Source organism: Pseudonaja textilis, chromosome 13 (genome assembly GCF_049901715.1).
Source record: "Pseudonaja textilis isolate UNSWEBS1 chromosome 13, rPseTex1.2, whole genome shotgun sequence".
NCBI classification, from domain to species: domain Eukaryota; kingdom Metazoa; phylum Chordata; class Lepidosauria; order Squamata; family Elapidae; genus Pseudonaja; species Pseudonaja textilis.
The window spans coordinates 14,161,028-14,184,874 of NC_142002.1; the positions used below are offsets into that span (position 1 = coordinate 14,161,028).

General features: G+C 40.1%; 1 protein-coding gene across 3 annotated transcripts in view; it reads right to left on the minus strand.

Annotated features, from left to right (window-relative positions):
* The window catches only part of SEMA6D (semaphorin 6D), a 295,644-nt gene that overhangs the window by 137,079 nt on the left and 134,718 nt on the right, over positions 1–23,847 (minus strand). For 2 of the 3 annotated variants that reach the window (XM_087941442.1, XM_087941441.1), the window contains one exon: positions 10,538–10,570. Coding sequence is in view for 1 of the 3 variants with exons in the window: in XM_087941435.1 (XP_087797561.1) it covers positions 1,833–1,856 (24 nt within the window). In the remaining 2 variants the exon portion in view is untranslated. Of the gene's footprint in view, positions 1–1,832; positions 1,929–10,537; positions 10,571–23,847 lie in introns of those variants that run through there. The other variant, XM_087941435.1, reaches the window with a different exon arrangement.

The following is a 23,847-nucleotide window of genomic DNA, read 5'->3' on the forward strand; positions in this document are numbered from 1 at the left end:
GTGAGAGAAAGAGGATGAAGACAGTTCCTTTCACTAGTTTACAGAATATAGTATAGATGCAAATAGCAAAGTCTTCAATCTGGCACGATTCTACAGGTGCTGAAAGCTGGAAGTTTCACCTTGAAAGTTTCAACCCTGTGTTCCTCTTGGGTTTTGGCACTGAAACCTGGTTGCACGAATTATGAAATAATTTCCATTTCAAGGCTGTTGCTGATTAGGGAGGAAGCTTCTGTGTCGTAATTTACAGCAATTCTGCCTTTCGCCACTCTTAGCATCTACTGGTACACCCAAGATCGTCTTGATCTCAGGGATTCCGAGTTAAGCCAAAGGATGAGTGTTGGATTCAGTATTAACTCAATTCCTGCCTTGAGCTTTTGGTTAACTTCATTGAGAATGGAATTGAGAAACAGAGCGACACAATGATATCCACCCCATAATGTTTATCTGACTTGATATGATCTCTGTGTAACTGCTACGCTACGGTGTCTTCGCATCGATTGGAGACATTGCTTATGGGTGACTTTTCTACAAAGGACATTCCTAGATTGCAAAAGCATCTGTTTGAAAATCTTCTGCCATTAAGGTCTGGTCAGCCGAGTCTTAAAGTTAGAAAATCCCAAGGTTGCTTGGGGCAGAAGCTTTAATGTAATGCCCAGTTTGATCAAAAAGAGGAAGAAAAAGCAGCTTCATTCAGAAAAAGGCACAGAGAGTGTTTTTTTTTTTAAATGCTAGGTTCGCTTTTTGGTTCGCTCCCTCACAGACTTTTGCTGGTGTTAGGATCACACTTCAAGATCACATCTGATAGACAATACAGATAGAAGGAATCTGATCTTTCCTTCCTAGATATAGGTCTCCAGATATAGCCATATTTCAAATTTTATATTTTTCCAATTTTATGATGCAGTTCTTGGCTCAGATGAATAGACACCAAAGCACAGAGCAGCATTCAGAGGAAAATAATGGCTGAATGTATTTTAAAACTACTTGTTGCAATGTAAGGACCCACAGCAACAATATCAACTTAAAATGAACTTTTCTGTCTATTTTCCCATCCATGCAACTAATGTAGATGTAGGACGGAATGGCTTCATCAGTGAAAACTTGCAACATTTATCCTGATTAGAAACAGATTCCCCCATAAAATTTCTGTCCTTTTGGAAAAACCAAAGTTACATAAATCAAGGCTTCATGTGCCTTAAAAGTGCCCAGAACTGATTTTACTATCCACTAGAGCTGGAAAAAACCACTGAAGAATGTCTGGCAGACAGTGTAGAAGAATATTAAGATAAATGGAGAGACAATCTGACCAGGAGTTAACTTGCTATGTTTCTACAGACGATTAAATTCACAGGCAAAGAGACATCTGTAAAAGTTGGCATGTTGGCATTTTGTACAACCTGGCTTATAGGTACCTATTGACCTATTTCAAAGGAGAAGGAAGAAAATGCCGTTTGATTTTTCATATTTCCCACCCCACCCATTTGCTCTTTGTTTGTTCTTATTGTCTTGGATGATAAAGTTGTGTATCTCTCTCTCTCTCTCTCTCTCTCTCTCTCTCTCACACACACACACACACACACACACACACACACACACACACACTCTTCCAGAACTCTCTGGTGTCCTGGAGATTTCAACGGTGGTCATTACAGTTGGCTTCTGAATATAAAATGGAAGCTGAGGATAGAAAATAGATGGCTAAGATCTCGTCTTTTATCTCAAGCAATAAAATACTTTGGCGCAGAAGGACATTTTTCAAGAGTTCCAATCCAAGGCTTGGAGAAAAAAAAAACGTCCTTGTGCAGCTAGATCAAAACCTTTTTAAAACTTACCTTGGGGTAGGGATGACCCTTCATGCTTCCTGGTGGAACATTTATCTTAGCATTACATCACCGAAGAAGGAAAACATAGCCCATCTTCAAAGCATGATGCTGCTATATTCACAATACATCCCTTGAAGGCATCGTCACAACAGATATTGCCATTGCTTCCCCCTCTACCTGGATGTCCATCACAAGTGTGGTGTGTGTGTGTGTGTGTGTGTTGCTGTCGTTAATATGCTACAAAAATATTACTTTACTGCAAAGTCTCTGCCTTCTATTTTGAGAAACTGAAACAAATTGACTGATGAGTGATCGCCAAACCTCGTGTCCAAAGCAAGCGAGATTTCCAACAAAGCTTTGATGACTCCCGTTTCCATTTGGCTAGTTATCCTGGTTAATTGGATCAATGGTGACAATGGTAATTAACAGAGATAGGACTGCTTGCACTGTAATTATGTGTCAGTCTATGGTATGAGTTGAACTACAGAATACGTACGGAAGGTTCTCCCAATTATAAGCAGGTTAAGGAAACGACTGAAGCTAATCATGTTTATTTTTATACAGAGGGATAACAATTCCTAATCAGAGGCAACATTCTTCTTTCAAAGGGATTAAAACTGCTGCAAAACTGCACTGCATCATGGACTTGTAAGATAAACATACAATTGAGGGACTAAAAGGTTTTATTTAATTTAAGGATTTTATTTTCTTTTATTTTTAAAACAATCCGAAGTAGCACAATCTGCTTCAATACGGCTGGCGGCCTTCCTATTATTACATTTTTTAAAAAGAAGGAATAACTCATTATTTCCAAAAGACACCTTCAGAATGGGAAAAATTTAAATTGCTGTGAAAGCTTTTGTAGGTTTTGTTTAAAAAATGATATCCTATAGTAAAATATAAAGAATATCTTTCATGTTTCACAAGTGCACAGTTGTTTATATAATTGCAAGGACCTTGAGGAAAACATGATTAAGTTTTCAGCAGCAGCTAGAAATGCTTTAGGGCTTGGTGCCATAGAATTATTCCTGATGGCAAATGGTGCGCCTAAAGCACATATATACTGTATGTTCTGACCAAGGCTTCAGAGACAGTAATTATGCACATGGTTATTTTAAAAACAAGTCTTGCTTTATTGCAACACTGGGAATTATTTTCATTACCAGCTGGTAATGAATCTCAAACAGTCCCTCAAGATAAGCACACACCTTTCTTTCCTGTGAAGTGCTGCCAATAATAGAAGTGTCAACTGAACTAGAAAAAAACAACAACAATTGAAGTACAAAGAACTTCAAGAATGAATCTGAACTGAACAAACAACTTTGCTTCCTGCAAAGGTTTCATCATCTTTGCCTGTCCTTTATACCTTAGAGGAGGGGCAATCACCTCCCAGCCTTACTCGTGTTTCAGCCACTCTCACCTTCTAGCAGTTCTGTGTATGTGCACACTGGGAACGGGCTCCCCTGGGTCCTCTGCCTCGCTGCTGACAGACTACGAAGGGTCCGGAGGCAGCACCCCCAGATGATCCTGCCTTTATCTCTGCATCAGACATAGGACCCTCGTCCGAGTCCTCTCCAGATTCCCACACTAATCCCCTTTCTTCCCCACTGTCTGATTCCGCTGCCATCTGCACAGGCTGCCGGCAAACCACAACACTGTATATAGTGAAGTGTATCAATAATACAATCGTGGGTATCTGTCTGGCCCCTTCTATGATGTCAGAGAAGATTGGCCAATGGCAACTAATCTACTTATAACTCAAGATGAAAGAAATGCATGAGCAAATCATGGTGGACATCTAATCTCACCTTGTATCTTGCTTGGCCAACCATTTCACAATGGGAAGTATTATTTATTTAGAATGCTGCAGAAAACTCTTTACGCTGCTCTATGACCTTAATACGAGATTTGATTTGATTTGTCTTTCTGAAATGTGCAATCTAACAGAAGTGGCAAAAGTGTCCCCAGGTTTTGATAGAACTTCATGGTACAAAAGATAATTTTCATGTGGGGTCCTTGGTACTCTCTGAGCTTGGTTGTTGTTGTTTTGCAATGGGGATTACATCCCATTGATGCCATCTAGGTACATGATGATGTTACCTAGTTGGGTAATGAAATGTTTGTAAGAACACAACCAAGCTTATACAGCACCAAGGATCCCAGACCAGACCTCTGAGAGCACCAAGAACCTTCTCTGAGTGACAAATATTTTCGATTCTAAATTTAATATTAACTATGTGCCTTCTTCAATTTTAGATGGCTATGAGGATTACTCTACCTATCACTGCTGCAACCAAATCCATGCTCAACCAACCTGACTGCCTTTGGTGGTCTTGCCATTCTTATAATTGAATGAGCTTCGTCTCCAACTGTCTATAGAGATTCTCAATCCTCCAAGTCATGGTTATCCCAATGGTGCTTTTCCAAAAGGCAACTGGACTTTCTTGGTTGTTTCCTTGACATATTTCACAATCCAAGAAGCTTTTCAGAACTGAAGGAGCTTCTTGCATGAGAAGTGAAACATTTCAAGGAAAAAACACCGAGAAAGTCCAGTTGCCTTTTGGAAAAGTACATTTGGCTTCACTCCCAACGTATGCCTAGATGGCATCAGCGAGTTACATAAAGTTCATAGGAAGAGGACAAATAAAAATATCGTAGTAATAGAAGCAGTGACATGAGCTCTAAATTGAAGCCAAGTGACACTGTTTTGTTCCCACTGGGAAATAATATTAGTTGCATGAAGAATGGGCTACCAAAGCTCGAAGCATGCATATCGTATATTATAATTCCATAGTGCTTTCCATACAGTACATCTTGAGACTGTTAGCAATAGAATTATAAAATGCAGCACCATAATGAAAACAATAAATTTAAACAATATAAGGCACATTCATTAAAAGGGAAAGGGGGAAATAAACCAGAAAATCAGTCATCCAACATGAATATGGTGATGGCTTGAGTAAAGAGATGTGTCTTCAACAGATGTTAATAGAGGTTCCCTATCAAATTTTATAGGAGATGGTGTTCCACAGTAGAGGTGTTACTACAGTGCCCATGTGCCCTTGAGTAAATGCAAAATGATACTCTTCCATTTCAGGTCAAATAACCTTTTTGGGTGATTTTAGTGGTCACCCAACTCTATTAACAAGATGGCAATCCATTAGATGCCCCTCCTCAGCCAAAATATTGGTATCATTTCAATGTAAAGTTCAGCCATATAGTCATCCTAGATTCCTTAGGTAGACAACCAAGTCCGGCTTTGCTTGGTACTTTCATTAGACCTGGGTTCTTATGAAACATTCTTTCTTGGTTGAATCTTGCCTCAGTGTTGCTAGTTTGCAATTACAATGCTGTCCTTTGACAGGACAGATCCTTTGATAACCATTTCCAACCAATCGGCCTGGCAAAAACTAAGATAATCAACAGCAAAAAGAATATCTCCACAGTGCAATTTCTTTTTAAACAAAACTCTTTGGAAGACATGGGATTTTTTTAATGTTAGAAAATGAGATCAGAGAAATAAAGACTTGTTTTTTATAGGCAGCTAAAAAAAACAAAAAGAAACAAGCAGAAACCTAAATGCTTTGAGATCAGGAATCGTCAAGGTTACTTGAGATTTTAATAAGAGTCTTGCTTATCAGGATGTAGTTATTATAGATGACCCTTTAAGTTAAATAACAAAGTTTTTCTCCTTCATATTGTAATCTCTGTAAACGAGTTCCAGACATCCCGAGCAAGGCTTTGATTGATAGTACTTGAAAGCTGAACAACCTGGTTAATTAGCCAGTCTTGTGGGGACTCTATTCAATGTGCACTGAAAAGCATAATTAAAATATTATATTACAATGATCCAGGGAAGGCAACTCACCCTTCTTTCCTTAAGCCTGTCTTTTGCTAAAGGTGCAGCCACTTTGATCAACGCACCCAACAAAAATTGTGTGATCTAGCTTTAGAGGTCAAGGGCTCATCTTTTCATGAAAGAAAAGAAAAGACCAAAAAAGTATGTCTTTTGTTCTTCTTGCATTCTCCAAAGATCTAATCCTTAGTTCAGTCAAGTTTCTCCAAAGATCTGATTCTTAGTTCTTTCACTGCTTAACTCCTGAACCCAACCACCAAGAAGTTGCTTTAGTGTGTATCCTTGATCTGAATTCATGGAGCCAGTCATTGCAAAAAATTGGATTTTACAGGAAATCACCAATGAACAACTAGACTTAGAACTAGAACTCTTCCTATTGGGGATCTTCAAAAAAATAAATAAATGTAAAGAGTACAAAATACATATTATTACACATGCTGACTGCCTTTGCCCAGTGTTGGAAACAGCCACATGTACCTGTAGAGGAACTGGTTATACAAAAAGTTATGAATTGTGCTGAAATGGATAAATTAACGCATTTAAGTTTAAAAGATAAGGAATCTTCAATATTTTATAAAGTATGGAAACAATGGTATAACTGGATAGATGGGAGACAGACTAAGGATAAGTATTTATTAAATAGAGAATATAGACAAAATAAGAATATAATTATGCACAAATTAATATTTGTAAATATTGCACAAATGATTGTTACACGATAAGCACCACAAACAGATGTTATTATATATTTTTTATGTTTTTAATGCAATAAAATTCAATAAAGTTTTTTTTTTTTTAAGAAAAAATTTGGATTTAATTTCAGAGGAGTTCCTTCCCTCCCCAATAACAACTATTTATTCCCAGTAGGGACTGGAAAACTTCAAAAAATGTATTAGATCTAAACAAGGATGGTTCTCGAGAGCAATTTGGGTCTGGATAGTCATTGTTTTGATCACATTAGATCCCTTTCTCTTTGTAGATATAGTTCTGTCTTTATCACGGATTAATTCATTATACTTTCAAGCTACCACATAGGAACAAGTTCTCTAGAGAGCAAATGTGTCCATAAAATAACAACAGCAACAATAAACCAACCATGACAAAGTAGGTCAATCGGTGAGAGCTAACCACTAACTACCCCAACAACAACATGTTAAATGTTGCAGCAAAACATAGCAAAGATCAAATGAAAGGAATGCAGTTGTGGTTTAATCTCAACAGAAACAAAAAAGATTTCCCTAGTACTAAAAATATTTTCATACAGGTGAGCACCCCATGGATAGGGTGCTCCATAGATGGTATGCATGAAGATCTTTTTGGCTAAGTGTCTCACCTCATTTGGCGGGACTGGGGACCCAATGAAGGAGAGCTTCAAAGGAAGATCTAGAAAACGGGCTAAGAGATAGAAAAGGCGTTTATAGTAGTTCTCGACTTATGAAAATTGAGGCCAGAATTTCCCAACTAAGCAAGGCAGTGGTTATGTGAGTTTTGCCCCATTTTATGACCTTTCTTGTCACAGTTGTTAAATGAGTCACTGCAGTTCAGTTAGTAACATTGATGTGAAGCACATCTGGCTTCCTATTGTGGTTAGCTGGCAGCAGGTACAGATGCCTCAGGAGAGCGAGGACTCAGATGAGGGGCCAGGACCATCAGGGAGTGGACTGCTGCCTTCAGAGATTGTGGGGGCTGGCAGCAGTGATGAGGAGGTTCCCGAGGAGCCTGTGCCAAGTGCGCGTACATGAAAGATTACTTGGGGGAAAGAACAATTACAGCAGCACAGGTGACTCGGGAGTAAGGCTGCAAGGTAATGGCCCCTCCCTCAAGAGGATAAAAGCCAGGTTTGAAAAAGTGTTCTTTGCAGATAGCAAAGAAGCTCTGAAACTCAACTGGTGGACATCTTAGTTCGTGTTTGGAGAATTGTACATTAGTTCTTATCTCTGGGCTTTTGGCAGCCTTGACAAACAACTTGGCAAGGCTCTTTCTCATGGGAGCTAATTGTTGAAAAACAACCTTTTATCTGTAAAGGAACAGAATTGTGATTAAACCTTAAAAGGTGGGGGCTGCTGCCTTTGTGTTTGCTCTCTGGGAATCCAGTTGGGTCAGAACACTTCCCCGTTGACTTTGCTTGTCTGAAAGTCGCAAATGTTCTGATCCAGGCTTTGTCAATCATAATTAATTACAAACTTGTTTTAAAAGCAAAACCTATTTTATTGCAACGCTCAGAATTGTTTTCATTCCCAGCCGGAACTAATCTTAAACAGTCCCCCAAGATAAGCACACACCTTTCAGTTCTGTGAAGTGCTGCCAAAAACAGAAGTATCTAATTAACTATAAAAGAAACCAACCAAAGTACAAGAAAAAACTAACCAAAGTACACAGAGCTTCAAGGAGGACTTGGAACCATTCGAACTACTTTGCTTCCTGCAAAGGTTTGTCATTTAGGTCTGATTTTTATCCCTTATGGGAGGGGCAATCACCTCCCAGCCTTATTCCCTAGTTGCTCCTTTTGTTTCAGCTGCTCTCACCTTCTAGCAGCTCTGCGCATATGCGCACTGGGAACAGGCTCCCCTGGGTCCCCTGCTTATCTGTTGCCAGACTCCAAAGGCAGCACCCCACTTCCAGATGGTCCTGGCCCCATCCCTGCATCAGACGCAGGACCCTCGTCCGAGTCCCCTCCAGATGGTCCCCTTTCTTCCTCACTGTCCGATTCCACTGCCTTCTGCACGGGTTGCTGGCGAACCACAACAGCAAATGTGATCACATACATACCTGTTGCCAAGCAGCCAAATTTTGATCACGTGACCATGGGGATGCTGTCATGGCCATAAGTATAAAAGTATGAAAACCAGCCGTAAGCAGGGGTGGGATTCTACCAGTTTGCACCTATTTGCCAGAACCGGTTGCTAACATTCTAAGCAGTTCAGAGAACCAGTTGTTAGAAGAAATTTACTGGCCTAATCCTGTAAGGAAGGCAGGAAGGAAACATTCTGGTGTTGCTTACAGAAACTGCCTCTCCATTAACCCTTATTACATTCTTGGCAGGAGTAGACTTCCTCTCTCTGGAACTTTTCTGGAGGTTTGTTTTCCTCCTTTGCTGGTACTTTGCTTGTGTGGAGTGACCATTCAAAGTTATAATGGCACTGAAAAAAGTGACTTATGACCATTTTTCACACTTATGACTGTTGCAACATCCCCACAGTCATGAGAGGCCAGGCGAAGAGATGCGTGCCTTGATGTGAGTGAAATTGAGTTGGCCATGCCCAGCCAGTCATATGACCAAGCCACGTCCACCCAGTCACATGATCACCAAGCCACGCCCACCAACTAAGCCACGTGCACAGAACCGGTTGTTTAAAAAATTTGAATCCCATCCCTGGCCGTAAGCCACTTTTTCTCGATGCCATTGTAACTTCAAATGGTCATCAAATGAAACAATGAACATCAAGGATTATCTGTACAGGTAGCCTTTGACTTAACCGTAGTCATGGAAACATGAACCATAAACATCCTTAACAGGGTGTCAATTGGACCCAGCTTGATACAATTTAACTGACTCAATTTGAACGTTCCTGTTCAGATTGGCCATTTGACTTGTTGAATTAAACCAAATTATGCTGATGCACTTTGATTTGGACTGCAAAAATACCTGTGGATATGCATAAAGTTTTCCAATCAGCTCAAACCACACTGAATGCATCCAATTTCATCCAGCAAGTGGAATAGAATTTGTACTCTTCAGCTGGAAAGGAAAGAAATGATTTGGAGATTGGAACAAACTACCTTTAATATTTGCACAGTCCGTGTTACTGGCAGTAGCCATAAACTCTGACGTTCATAAAGATATGCATCCAAAATCAATCAGCAGTAATAAACCATCACTGTTGATAATGCAGTAATAAGACAGTCCAGATTTGGTCCTCTGTAGGAAATTATTGACATCAGAGATGGAAGAGGGAAGAAGTAATTTATGGCAATACATGACAATATGGATCCCAGGGCATGTTAGATTCATTAAAAGATTTTTTTAAAAAAATACAGGTAGTCCTTGAGTTACGACCACAACTGAACAAAAATTTCTGCTGCTAAGTGAGGGAGTTACGAAATGCGTTTTGCCCCATTTTATGCCTGTTTTAGCCACAGTTAAGTGAATCACTGTAGTTGTTAAGTTGGTAACATGGTGGTTAAGTGAATATAGTTTCCCCATTGATCTTGCTTGTCAGACAGTCGTAAAAGGAGATCACATGACTTTGGGATACTGCAACTGTCATAAATATGAGTCAGTTGTCAATCGTCTGAATTTTGACCATGGGGATTGCTGCAATGGTGGTAAGTGTGAAAAACAATCCTAAGTCATTGTTTCAGTGCCACTGTATCTTTGTATGGTCATTACATGAATTGTTGTCAGTCTAGAACTTTCTGTTCTTTGTCTCATGGGGTTGCAATCTGAATGGGTTGATATTAATGAAGAATTAAAAGAACTTGTACCTGGTTGTGCTGTTGACCGAAGATAGCAATAGCAATAGCACTCAGACTTATATAACCACTTTCCAGTCCTTTCCAGACCTCTCTAAGTGGTTTACAGAGTCAGCCTCTTGCCCCCAACAATCTGGGTCCTCCTTTTACCCACCTCGGAAGGATGGAAGGCTGAGTCAACCTTGAGTCTGGTGGGATTCGATCTGCCAAATTACAGGCAGACAGCAGTCAGCAGAAGTAGCCTGCACGACTGCATTTTAACCACTGCATCACCACAGCTGTTAAGCAATCCTTAAAACAGGCTTCACTTTGTAAACACGAAAAGTGCTAGCGATGTTAGCCAGCACAATACAAATTATTACATCTCCAACTGGATAGGACTTACCTCCTGAGGACCTCCTGAGGCTGAATATCAAAACTAGAGAAAAGGAGAAGGAGAGAGGGGGTGGGGTGGGAGAAATGAGTCAACGTAGAATTCCAACTTTTTACAAAACACAATATCATTTATTCACAATGTCACCATAAGGGAAGTGGAGAAGAGGTATACCAGGCTGAATTGCTAGCAATTGCAGAAAAAAATGGAAAGCAACTGAACGTTAGGAAAATTGCTGCCATTCTGGCTATATTTTATTTTATTATTATTATTATTATAAATGCACTTTTAGACGGCTTACTATATTTCCAAAGTAGATAAGACATTTGTAAAAATTGCTGGCCTCATTCCACTCTCAAATGTGGTGAGTTGGTGTCCATTTTGGAAGGAATAAGACATACTTTTGGCTAAAGTTTGGCTTTATAATTTTCGTGTAAAGACCATCCACAACTCCACTTCCCTTGCAGATCTGATTCATCTCTAAATCGAAACATGTTCTGTCACAGAGCCTGCAGATGGAAGAAGTCTTGATGCAATCAGCTATATAGGAATAGATATATAAATACATATCCTTTTTATACATTGTAACTAGATATGGAAACGTGTCATTCTGAATGGCTCAGGGATAATCAAGCGTTTCAACCTGAAAAGGAGTGCCAGTGAAAGAAAACACGGTGACAATTTGCAAGTGGTTTCATTTTCTAAAGATTTTCTTCGGAATGATACTTCCCGTCCTTATTTTTTTAAAAAAAAAAAAAAAAAACATCTTAAGAGCAATGCATTTAATTTCAGCATTGAAATATCTAGTCCATGTGCCCAAAGAATTCAACACTTATTCAGTATAAATATTCATCGGCGCAGTTTATGGATAAGCCTCAACATGATTACAATTGGCACTGGAATTTCCATTGCTATGTTAAGTGAGTCTTGTCTGATTTTATGATGTGTTTGGCCACTGTTGCTAACCAAATCACTTCAGTTGTTAAATGAATCACATGGTTATTAAGGGATGCATTCAGGGCTGATAGTTGGGCTGAAACCAGTCCAATTTCTGATACAGATTGGGTTTTTTTTTTTTTTTTACAACGAAGTCTGGTCAATCCAAGGACTTTCTATGCCATTTTCTATCTAGTACAGGGATAAAATAGCTAAATATCTACAAAGATTCTCAGTCATCCAGGTCATGGTCTGGTAGAAGCTTCCTGGATGAGAAGCAAAAACTTTTTAAGGAAAAACAAAGAAAGTCCAGTTGGTTTTTGAAAAAGCACCTTTGGGAGAAAATAGCTACTTATTTCTAGTAGATACAGACCTGCATAATATTTCCCTATGTTGATTTAGAGCTGTGGATTCAAACTGAATAAAAGATAAAGGTTTCCCGCATCCTACTCTAGGGGCTGGTTTTCATCTCTATTTCTTAACTGAGGGAGCTAGCGTGTCATGCCCCTGTCGGAGTCTGAATCCAAGGAGGAAGATGAACAGCTGACAGGGAGCGGCAACGGTGTCACCTTCCCACTGAAGTGGTACCTATTTAACTACTTGCATTTCATGCTTTCAAACTGGCTGGTGGGCGGGAGCTGGGGCAAGGACAGGAGCTCACCCTGTCACACGCACTCGGGTCTCAAACTGACAAGCCCGGCTTTTTTAACCATCACAGCCCTAAATTGAACAAACCACCTTGCAATTCAAACATGAATACAACCCCTCTCTTTCCTATGGAGAAAAAAACCCTCCTGCGAAGTCTGCAATTCGAAAACGAACTCTTGGTGGGCAGGATGGAGCCCTGCCTCCTTTTGGACTACATCATTTTATTCAACCGTTGAAAAGTCCACCAGAGAGAGGAAAATTCCCCCCATCGTAGCTGAACCTATGCCTTTAAATCAAGAAAAGGAGTGGGTGGGAGGGGGAGGGAGAGATTTCAAAGAGAATTCATGTGCTACCGGGATCATTTTCAGCAAGTCAGAGATGTTGTTTAGATTCTAATTACCACCTAATTAAAAGGCTAAGGCCACAGATGTCCTCCATTAGTGGAGACAGGGAAATATGCAGTTATTAAACATTAAAATCACTAGCGGAAGTGATCCAAAGGCAACACGAAGGAAGCTTCTGAGTGCACAGAAAAGAGAAGATTGTTTGTTGCTACCTCCAGGGAAATGGTGGGAGAAGGATCGGCAGAGGGGAAAGAATAATCAAATTCAGAAATCTGTCAGGTTTCTGAAACCTGCCAGGGAGGGTGAAGGGTGGATGTTAGGCACCTGAAAGGGAAATTAGTGATGTTAGTTCTAGCTCTGACGTACATTTGTACATATTCTGAGGCAGGGATGGGCTTCAAAATTTTTAGCAACGGCTTCTCTGTCTGGTAGCTGGGTGGGCATGGCCATAGTGGGTGTGGCCTAGTCAGCCTCTTGCACCCAGAGATGGGATTCGCATTTTTTAACAACCGGTTCTGTGGGCGTGGCTTAGGTGGTGGGCATGGCTTGGTCATGTGACTGGGTGGTCATGGCTTGCTGGTCATGTGACTGGGTGGGCGTGGCCAACTCAACATCACTCACATCGAGGCACGCATCTCTTCGCCTGGCCTCTCGTGACTGTGGGGATGCTGCAACAGTCGTAAGTGTGAAAAATGGTCATAAGTCACCTTTTTCAGGGCCACTGTAACTTTGAATGGTCACTCCACATAAGCAAAGTACCAGCAAAGGAGGGGAAAAAACTCCAGAGACGTTCCTGAGACAGGAAGTCTAGTCCTGCCAAGAATGGAATAAGGGTTAATGGAGAGGCAGTTTCCGTAAGCAACACCAGAATGTTTCCTTCCTGCCTTCCTTACAGGATTAGGCCAGTAATTTCTTCTAACAACCGTTTCTCCGAACTGCTTAGAATGTTAACAACCGGTTCTAGTGAATAGGTGCGAACTGGTAGAATCCCACCTCTGCTTGCACCACAGCGGGGGCGTTTTTCCCCTCCCCAGGCTCCGGAGGCTTTCCTCTGGGAGGGCGAAAATGGCCTCCCCGGGATTCGGAGGCTCTCTGGAAACCAGAAACAGGCCCATTTCCAGTCTCCCCAAATTTCTAGGAGGCCCATTTTTCTTCACCCTCCCTGAGCCTCTCTACACGCCCTGCATTTACCTTCATCCCAAACGGGCCATGTGGGGACTCTTGGGAGGGGAGTGTTGGGCAGGGCCACCCAGGAGTGGGATTGGGGGTTCTCTGTACTGTACAGAATCTTAGCTAGAGGATCTCCTGAACCCCTGCAAACCCCCAGCAGCCCAGCCCTGTTCTGAGGACCTCTTGTGGGAACCTGAAGAGTTGGAGATTTGGTGGACTCCATAAGGCCGGGGGCGCGATGTCTCAGCGGTTAAAGATGCTGAGCTTGTCAGCTGGAAAGTTCTGAGAACTGAATGCTGTGTGACCTCCTTGCCCCAGTTTCTGCTCACCTAGCAGTTTGAAAGCATGCAAATTTAATTAATTAATTAATTTGTCAAAAGCTTACAATATAACAGAAACTAGAAGAAACATAAGTTTAAATACAAGAAATAGGAACTAATAATTGGAGACAACAGGACAGGGATGTTAGGCACGATTGTGTGCTTATGCACCCCACTTACAGACCTCTTAGGAATGAGAGTAGATAAATGGGTACCACTTTTTTGGAAGATATCAGCATTCTATGCACTTGGCGTATAGTCATGCTGGCCAAATGACCACAGAAGCATCTTTGGACAAATGCTGACTCCCTCAGCTATGAAACAAAGATGAACACCTCCCTCTAGAATTGGACACAAGTGGACAGAGGAAAATCAAAATTATGTTTTGATGCATAAGAGGAAAACAGTCATTTTTTCCCCTCTGTCTTAGTGTGTGTTGCTGATTGGGAACAAATAGGGTGACAGATCCAGATTTCCTTAAAACCCGAAACTTCACAAACTCTGTTGAATGCACAAATCTTCTCCACACTGCCTCTTTTTTTAAAAAAAAATTTTTTCCAGTGTGAACTGGGTCTGACAGATCTGATTTACGGAATATGGACGACAATATTATGAGCTTTTAACTGAGTCTTAAATCTTCAGTGCCACATATACCAACAGGGGGAAAAAAATAAGAGTTCCACCTCAATGATCTGCAGTGAAATAACGACACAGAAATTTGATTGATCACCTCCCATCAAACCTCAAAACAACCCAGACTCCTCTTAACATAATGATGCAAAGGTATCCTTCATTCTGAACATGGGAATACATTCAGACAATAGTCTTAGATACAAAGATACAACACAACATACTGGACCTAACAAGAGTTTGATGCTGCTTTATCATGGATTTGCTCATGTTCTACTTTGCTTATAATTGATCAGCTTTGTTGTCTGTAGAGTTAACTTTGAGGAGAGATAAATTAGGAGCCACTATTAGCACTGAGAAGTAAGCGATGACCAAACTGAGCCCGAGGGAGAGGTTAAACATGTCATCAGTTTCGCACTCATAAGTCCAGCCATCTTGAATTCCGTTGACTCTTCTCTCCCATCAATTTGCTTTTACCGTTAGTAGTTCAGATTCTTGTAGAGAACTTAAGCGTGCAATAAACCTTTATCTACATTTGAGTTTCTGATTTCCTGCACTTGACACAAGCAACCGACCGCTGAACAGGAATCATTGTGTCGGAATTAAAATCAGGAATTAAGGATGCAGCCAAAAATTAAGAAAAGCCAGAGTGTGGTTGCTTGGTCAACGAATCATAGGTGTTGTTGGTGAAGAATAATGAATGGTTTCATATCTTTGGGGCTCATTCAACAAACCGTGGTTAAAACACATCCAAGCTTAACATGGAACGTGAAGCCAGCCAATGTCATTTCCATATCAAAGCAGCAGCCAAAGCAAGGAGCTGTTTTAATCTTTGCTGTGGAAGTGAGCCAAGGTCCAGCTTTGGCAGATGAGTCTCTTTGGTTTCCTAACTATTATCTTAATTGCATCATGTTTTATTTTTGGCAGGGAGATTGTTAACATTAAAAAATGGCTATAAACAAACTGGACTTCTTTTGCAAGGTGAGTACAGCATTTTAAAGGAGGACTTTCCCTCAGAATTGCTAAGGCATTTGAAGGCCAAAATCCTCATTTTCCTTGTACTCCTACAACTTATATCATTAAAATAAGGCAAAATAATATGCTTAAGCATACAACATTAGCTTGAATTAAACCCCAAGAAGCAGAACTCCTCCCTTTCCCCTCTCCTACCCCATCACTACTCCTCCCTCTTCCTTCTTTCCTTTTTTCCTTCCTTCCCCTTCTCTCTCTCTCTTCCTCTACCCCATCACTACTCCTTCCTTCCCTCCTTCCTTCCTTCCTTCCTTCCTTCCTTCCTTCCTTCCTTCCTTCCTTCCTTCCTAACTTACATGAAAAATGCACAATTGAGAATAAGGTCACAAACATTTTACAGAAGAATTATCTCACCTATCACAGCTTTAGCACAAATGCATATTGCTAGGCAATAGGTCAGCATTAGCAGAAAAAAGAGAGTTAAATAAATCCACACAGTTAATTAAAAAAATTGGCAGTGTGTGGCTATAATTGCCAACCTTGTAATAGAATTTTTAATGACCCTTCATCAACAAATGTATGCTAATGAATCCATATTCAGGCTAAATTTCTTATGCTCCTTCCCACTTTCTCCCCTGCGATATAAAACATTAGCTTCATTTTTGGAGGACTTAAAAAAAAATAGCAACCCAGCACATCGGATCCCCCAAAGATATTGTTTTAAAGAAAGAATATTTTAGCAGAACAGTCAGGCTTGTTTCATTTTTGCTTAATTTGCAGTCCCTGCCCACAAGAGAAGCAGACAACCCAGAGGGTTTGTGCATAGATTACAGCTGACAGAAACACAAACTTTTAGACAGTTTTGGCAGCCTCTGAATTGTTACTCCTGGGAACATTCCAGATTCTTCACAGCATCAAGGACCATCATCATTAGAATAGAATAGAATGGAATGGAATGGAATAGAATTCTTTTATTGGCCAAGGAATTTGTCTTGGTGCAAATGCTCTCAGTGTACATAAAAGAAAAGATACATTCATCAAGAGTCAAGAATCATCAGGTACAACACTTAATAATAGTCATAGAGTACAATAACCAATCAAATCATACTAGGAAACAGTCAATATAAATCATAAGGATACAAGCAAAAAAGTTACAGTCATGCAGTCACAAGTGGGAGGGGATGGAGTGATGAGAAGATTAAGAGTAATAGTAGTGCAGACTTTGTAAATAGTTGGACAGTGTTGAGGGAATTATTTGTTTAGCAGAGAGATGGCATTCGGGAAAAGCTGTCCTTGTGTCTAGTTGCTCTGGTGTGCAGGGCTCTGTAGCGTCATTTTGAGGGAAGGAGCTGAGACAGTTTATGTCCAGGATATGAGGGGTCTGTAAATATTTTCACAGCCCTCTTTTTGACTCATGCAGGATACAGGTCCTCGATGGAAGGCAGGTTAGTAGCCATTGTTTTTTCTGCAGTCCTAATTATCCTCTGAAGTCTGTGTCTGTCCTGTTGGGTTGCAGAACCAAACCAGACAGTTTTTGAGGTGCAGATAACAGACTCAATAATTCCTCTGTAGAACTGGATCCGCAGCTCCTTGGGCAGTTTGAGCTTTCTGAGTTGGCGCAGAAAGAACATTCTTTGTTGTGCTTTTTTGATGAAATTTTTGATGTTAGGTGTCCATTTTAGGTCATGTGATATAGTAGAACCTAGAAATTTGAAGGTCTCTACTGTTGATACGGTGTTGTCTAGTATTGTAAGAGGTGGTGGTATGGGAGGGTTTCTTCTAAAGTCTACCACCATTTCTACAATTTTGAATGTGTTCAGTTCCAGATTGTTCCAGTAATAATAATAAAATGATTAGGGGAATTGATTGTGGAAGCTCCCTAGCTTTGTAATTCTAACATGTGCGACCATGACGAGGCAAAAGCACAATTCTGTATGGAGAGTTAGTGTCCAGGCAGAAGTGAAATATAGAGTTGTAGAAATGTTTAGTGCTTGAGGCAAAGAATAAATGGCTGCTTCTTTCCCAGTTCATGTTTACAAGTTGGCTGGATCGACTTTTGACTGCCCTACGGAGACAGGATGAAGGAACTTGGGATGTTCAGTCTGGACAAAAGGCAACTCAGGGGAGATATGGTCAAAAACTGTTTTGCCTGGCTACAAAAACTAGGACCAGACATAAAGACATATAGTATTATTGGAGCTACCTAGATTTAATTAATCGTTTAGGTTTATAAAGGTAAAAAGCCATGGTGGGATTCAAATTGTTTTACCACTGGTTCGGTGGGCATGGCTTGGAGGGCGTGGCTTGGTGGGCGTGCTTTGCCTAACGCCAATGTGCAGCTTTCCCCATGCCAGCTGAGACCTGCAGCACCAATCAGCTAAGAGGATAAAGAACAGAAAAGCGCAGGGGCAGATGGAAGGGCCAATCTTGCATTTTTCTCTTCTTTTTCCTCTCAGCTGATGGAGGATTTTTTTCTTCCTCTCAGCTTATCGTCGGCTTTTTTACTACCGGTTTGGTAGAACTGGTCCAAACCGGAAGCATACCACCACTGCTAAAAATGTAAAGGTTTCTCCAGTCCTGTCATGTCTCACTCTGCTAATCTCCATTTCTTAGGGAGCCACATTGCTTTGAAGATGCTTCTGTGGTCATGTGGCCAGCATGGCTATATATGTAGAGGCATACAGAATGCTGTTACCGTCCCACCAAAGTGGTACCTATTTGTCTACTTGCATTCACATGCTTTCGAATTGTTAGATGGGCAGGAGCTGGGGCAAGTAACAGGAGCTCATCCAGTCACCCAGCACTCAGGATTCGAACATGGGTTGCCCAATGAAGAAGTTCAATGTCTGAGCTATCATGCCCCCCAATTAGGTTTATAAGGCTTTCCAGATCAAACTGTGACTCTGGGTAACAGATAACAACAACAACAACAAAACAAGAGCATGCAAAGACAAAAGCCACATAATGCTAATTCTACAGATAATTGAAATTACCTTATATAGTATATAAGGTAACTTCATATAAGAGATAGTCACCCACCCAAGTATGGGTGCTGGGAGTAAATCTGAAAATACTTTCAGATTTCTCTTTATCTCCCTTCCTCTTCTTGTCCAACATTGCAACTGTGCCATTACACTGGAGATAATTTTATTGGCCTATTGATTGGTTATTCCCAGACCAACATCTGGCTACGTGATTCTCCAAATCTTGTGATACACATCCAAAAAATCATGTTCCAGATTGTGATGGGAAAACCCTACAAAAAGGCACACAGTAGAAAAGACGTGTATGCTAGGTGAATTTGCCTGCAGGCATGGATGGGGTTGTGGTTTACGGATCCAAAGTGCTCATCAATTGAATAGGAGATGAATAAATAAATAAATTTTAAAAACCGTGAGAATTTGTTTGGGGAAAAATCATTTGCTCAGAAACAAACCTCAAGGGTCAGTTGCTTTGTTTTGATTTGTCTGCTGCAGAAAAGGAACTGCAGATGAAGCAATACTACGTTCCAGGTGAATAGGTAAACAAACCAGGAAACAGAAGTCAGATCTTTTCAAATAAAAGGTGACAAAGTTATATTGCAGGAATTTCTGCACAAGACTTTGTTAAAGATTTATCCAAGAGGGCAATAAGGAACCCAGAAGGCTGACAGTACTCGACTACTGTAAACTGAACCTATAAAATATCTCAATCAAGGTTTTGAAAGAACAGAGCTAGCTATACAACACCACTAAAAATAAAAAAATAAAAATCGAAAGCTGGAGTCAGATTGTGGCTCTGGTAGGGTATCCATTCTATGCTCATTTCCTTTTCTGCTCACAACTTTTAAAAATAGACTTGTGGTCTTGGGTCAACGCAACACAACATGTGAGACATGAAGCTAAATAAACAGAACAGGAAGTGGGTGGAACTTTGCATGGGTGACCACTAGCCTAGTTAGGAGGAAAAAAAAAATATTGCAATTGAATCAATTCGCTAGATTCCTTCCCTGAGCTTCTCTCATAATGTTATTCTACTTACTATGCAGCAATAAGCAACTAGAAGTTTAGGATATGCTGTTGCAGAGAAGGTACAGTTACATAATTTTCCCTAAGAAATGAATAAGGTGCTGACAGGCTGGCATGCCTGATAACAGAAAAGAGAGACCTCGGAAGGCTTCTAGTCCAACCCTCTGCTTAGGCAGGAAACACTAGACCATCTCAGACAAATGGTTATCCAATCTCATCTTAAAAAACCTCAGTTGATGGAGCACCCACAAGCCCTTCCAATGATTAATTGTTCTCACTGTCAAGGGAATTTCTCCTTATTTCTAGGATTTACAAAGTGTACGCTACTATTACTGTTAATCTTCTCATCACTCCTTATCACCTATCCCTTCCCACTTGTGACTGTCGGACTGTAACTTTGTCGCTTGTATCCTTACGATTTATATTGATTGTTTCCTAGTATGATTTGATAGTTGATTGTACCCTATGACTATCAATAAGTGTTGTACCTTATGATTCTTGATTCTTAACGAATGTACCTTTATGTACACTGAGAGCATTTGCACCAAGACAAATTCCTTGTGTGTCCAATCACACTTGGCCAATAAAGTATTCTATTCTATGCTATCTATTCTATTCCACCCATTGCTTCTTGTCCTGCCTTCAGGTACTATGGAGAAGAGATCATAAGTTTTCATCTATGAAACAGAGAATATAAATGAGCTGCTCAGAGATACTTTCTAAAAATATGCCATAGAAAAAGAAGCATACCTACACTGACTTTTAAGCTTTTGGTAGGCAGCCCCCAACTTTTTTTTTTTCAAAAAAAGCCTGAAATCTGGATTTTGCAGACAACGTCTACATTTTGCAGGCTGATGTTTGATCTTAGTAAGAAACAGCAGGGAAGGGATTCTGTGATCTGCAACTTGCAACAGACTTTTTGTCCTACACTTACTTGTATCTTGCATACCTACAGACGAAAATGTCTACAGATTTTCAAGACTCGTAAATTATTTTATCCTTTAAAAACGAAGCAAAAAAAAATCTGAGTTCTTTTTCTACAGGGCTGGAATCAGGGCTGTGGAAACATAATTTGCTCTATAATGATCACCATTTCTTTTATCTGTTCCCAAGGAAAAGTAAAGAAGCCATCTGCAACTGTTGATTGTATTCATCGCTAGAGACTGAAATATAAAACAGGGTTTCTATTTTCTGGTTATAGTCTAGCAAAAATCTCAAGTCTAAATTCCACATAATTTAGATGTGCAGTCATAGCATTCCCAAAGTGTGTTTAAAACTAGGAGTGAAAATCCACTTTTTGGTGTACATACTTAAGAGCAGTCATAATTTATGTTTCTATGTTTCAAGAACACCCTAATATACAAAAAAGAGGCTATTTCAATAAAAGGTTACACACACACATACACACATACTTCAGGATTGAATTGTGGGGTCCATAGTACTCTGAACTTGGCTGTTTGTTCCAGACATTTTATTACCTGACCAGGTAACATGATCAGTGTTGATGACAACAGTAAATGTTTGTTCCTGTACTTGTACTTGATAGTTCCTTGAATAAGCTATTGTTTTCTGCTAGATTGTTTGTCTAGTGTTAAACCCTACTTATCTGTGCATTAGTTGCTGAAGACGATGCGTTCTGGTCTTTTTTTTTAAAAAAAATTCCTACTTAGCTTTTTTATTGTCTCTTTTCAATGGTGGGTAACTGTAGTTTATCTCCAAGTGTGTAGTGATAGCTGATATGTTTGAATGCTAAGTTTCCAGGAATGCCCTTGTAGTTTTGGATGCAGCTTGATCTAGGATGCTCACAGTTTTCCAGTTCAAACTATGATTGCGTGCATCCATGTTCTGTGAAGTTTGACTGTGATTTGTGACTGCAAGCTGGTATTCATGGTTGTTCTCTGCTAAACATCTTAAGTAAACCAAGACCCAGTAGCCAAGAAGAAGAAAAACCAGGAGTCATCTACAGCATACAGTGTAAGGACTGTAACAACCACTATGTGGAATAGATATGTAGAAGACTTGCAAAGCACTAATACGTTTGATGGAATCTCACACATAACAAACTATCAATGGCAATCTCTATGCACCATCTGAAAAATAAGTCTTGGTGGGTTTAAAGTAGCTTCTTTTTTACATAAATGGTAGCTCATTTTTAACCAGGAATGTGTGGGACATATTTCAAAGCAAAGCCACATCCCCACATAGGAAGAAATTGCTGGTTATCAAAGACAGAGTCCATTATGTTGAATAAAGAATTTGTTATATAACTTCTCAGGCAAGTCACATTCAATTCATTCACGCCCCTAAAAAGGGTATAATAATACCAATCAGCTATTCAATATGATACAATGCCTATGAGGTGGAAATGACCACAGTCATAAATAATAAAAATTACATTGCTCAAGGCTTTATCAAATTTATAAAAAAAAACCCAAAATCTAAGGAAGGTTTTGGGCTATAAAAATTCAGACCACGACTAAATGCTGGTAAAGTGATACAGAAACACTTTGCAACTATCTAGAACCATCCTAATTCTTGAACTCAGATCCAGTAGTTCTCTTAAAAACTGCCAAATAGTCAAAGCTTCCATTGGTAAAATCATCCATCAAAAAAATAATAATCAGTAAAGATAGCATATTTTCTCAAATCCCAATATTAAGTCCTCCAGAAACAAAGCAGCTATGAGCATCTTACGGAGCAAAATTGATGTTTATCCATGGTGATGGGCAAAGCTTCTGGGGTGACTTGATTTACCATAATTTAAAAATCCATTAGCTACGCATTTATGGGGAGAAAAAAAGACCAATCAATTTTCAATCAAAGCTAATTGAAAGCAACCAGAAGAGCAGGTTGCTGAATGATTTTCCCATCGCATTCAGGGCTTCTTCAGCAGGAAAGTGTGTTCCTGATTTCCTTCTGTGTTGGTATGCAAGTTGCATTTATACTTCCTTGCAGCAAGGCTTCGATGCAGTGCACTCTAACCCGAATAGCTGAAGGTTTAATTTATGGAGGAAGGAATTCTGCAGGGAGGCCTCTCCTATGCAGTCAGGGTTGTAACACGACAGTTTACCCAAAGATGGTGATGGAGCTGCTTATTCTAGGTGCTTTCTATACTTTTCCAATTTTTATTACTTTATTACAAGTTTTTAAAAAGATGCAAAAATTCAAACCAAACTGGCTAGAAGTTCTCTGCTATGGTGAGTCTAGGAGCCGAGACCAATAAGAGTTCTCCATGTGATGAGTTTCCTTCCTTCCTTCCTTCCTTCCTTCCTTCCTTCCTTCCTTCCTTCCTTCCTTCCTTCCTTCCTTCCTTCCTTCCTTCCTTCCTTCCTTCCTTCCTTCCTTCCTCCCCTCCAGTAACTCACATCAATTGATCTCTTTTCCTTTTGGACTTGATCCCTGACAATTTAGCACCAATCTTCTTTGTCCCGAAGGCACTTTTTCGAAATGCAACTGGACTTTTCCTTGAAGATGTTTTGCCTCTTACCTGAGAAGCTTCTTCAGCTCTTCACAATGGAACACATTTCTTGGATGACAAGTGAAACGTCCTCAAGGAAAAACCAAGTCTAGTTGCCATTTGAAAAAGCACCCTTGGGATAACCATGACCTGGATGACTGAGACTCTTCATAGATATCAATCTTAACCTATCTATTATTTGTGATTGTGCTAAGATGGCTGCACATTCACATGCTGCAGCTCAGTGCTCTTCGACTTGGCATTTTTTATGGATGTTAATGGTGTTGTCCAGTTTTACTTGTGGAACAGCACCTCATTTCGTTGCACCCGCTTGCGAGTGTAATGACAAATAAAATTCTTATGTCTTATGTCTATTAGATTTGTTGAATTGGCTCCCTGGTAATTCCCAGCTGCTTACATATCTATAGTACTAAGGGTCAAATCACAAGGCAACTTCCCCCAAATCAAAATGTGCAGAGAACGGAAAAGATGTTCTGTGGCTATAAAAAAAAAAAAAGAATGTCAGCCTATGCTGCATCCTTTTCCACTTTTTCAATTTCATTCCCTCCCATTTGGCTCCTCACTACTCCTTATGTACTCTGTGGAGTAGAATGCAGGAGATGCAAGTGGTAAGGCCAATAGGCTACAATTATTCTTTAACAGAGTATCTGTGTCACTCCCCCTCCCCTCCTGGGGGAATTCATTTAGCAGCTAGCAAGACACAAAATTGCACGGCCTCCCAGGTACAGCAGCTGGTGAGCTATTAAATCATAATTGCTCCATGTTGGCCTCCTCCTCCCCTCTCTCACATCTCTGGTGCTTTTTTTTGTTGTTGTTT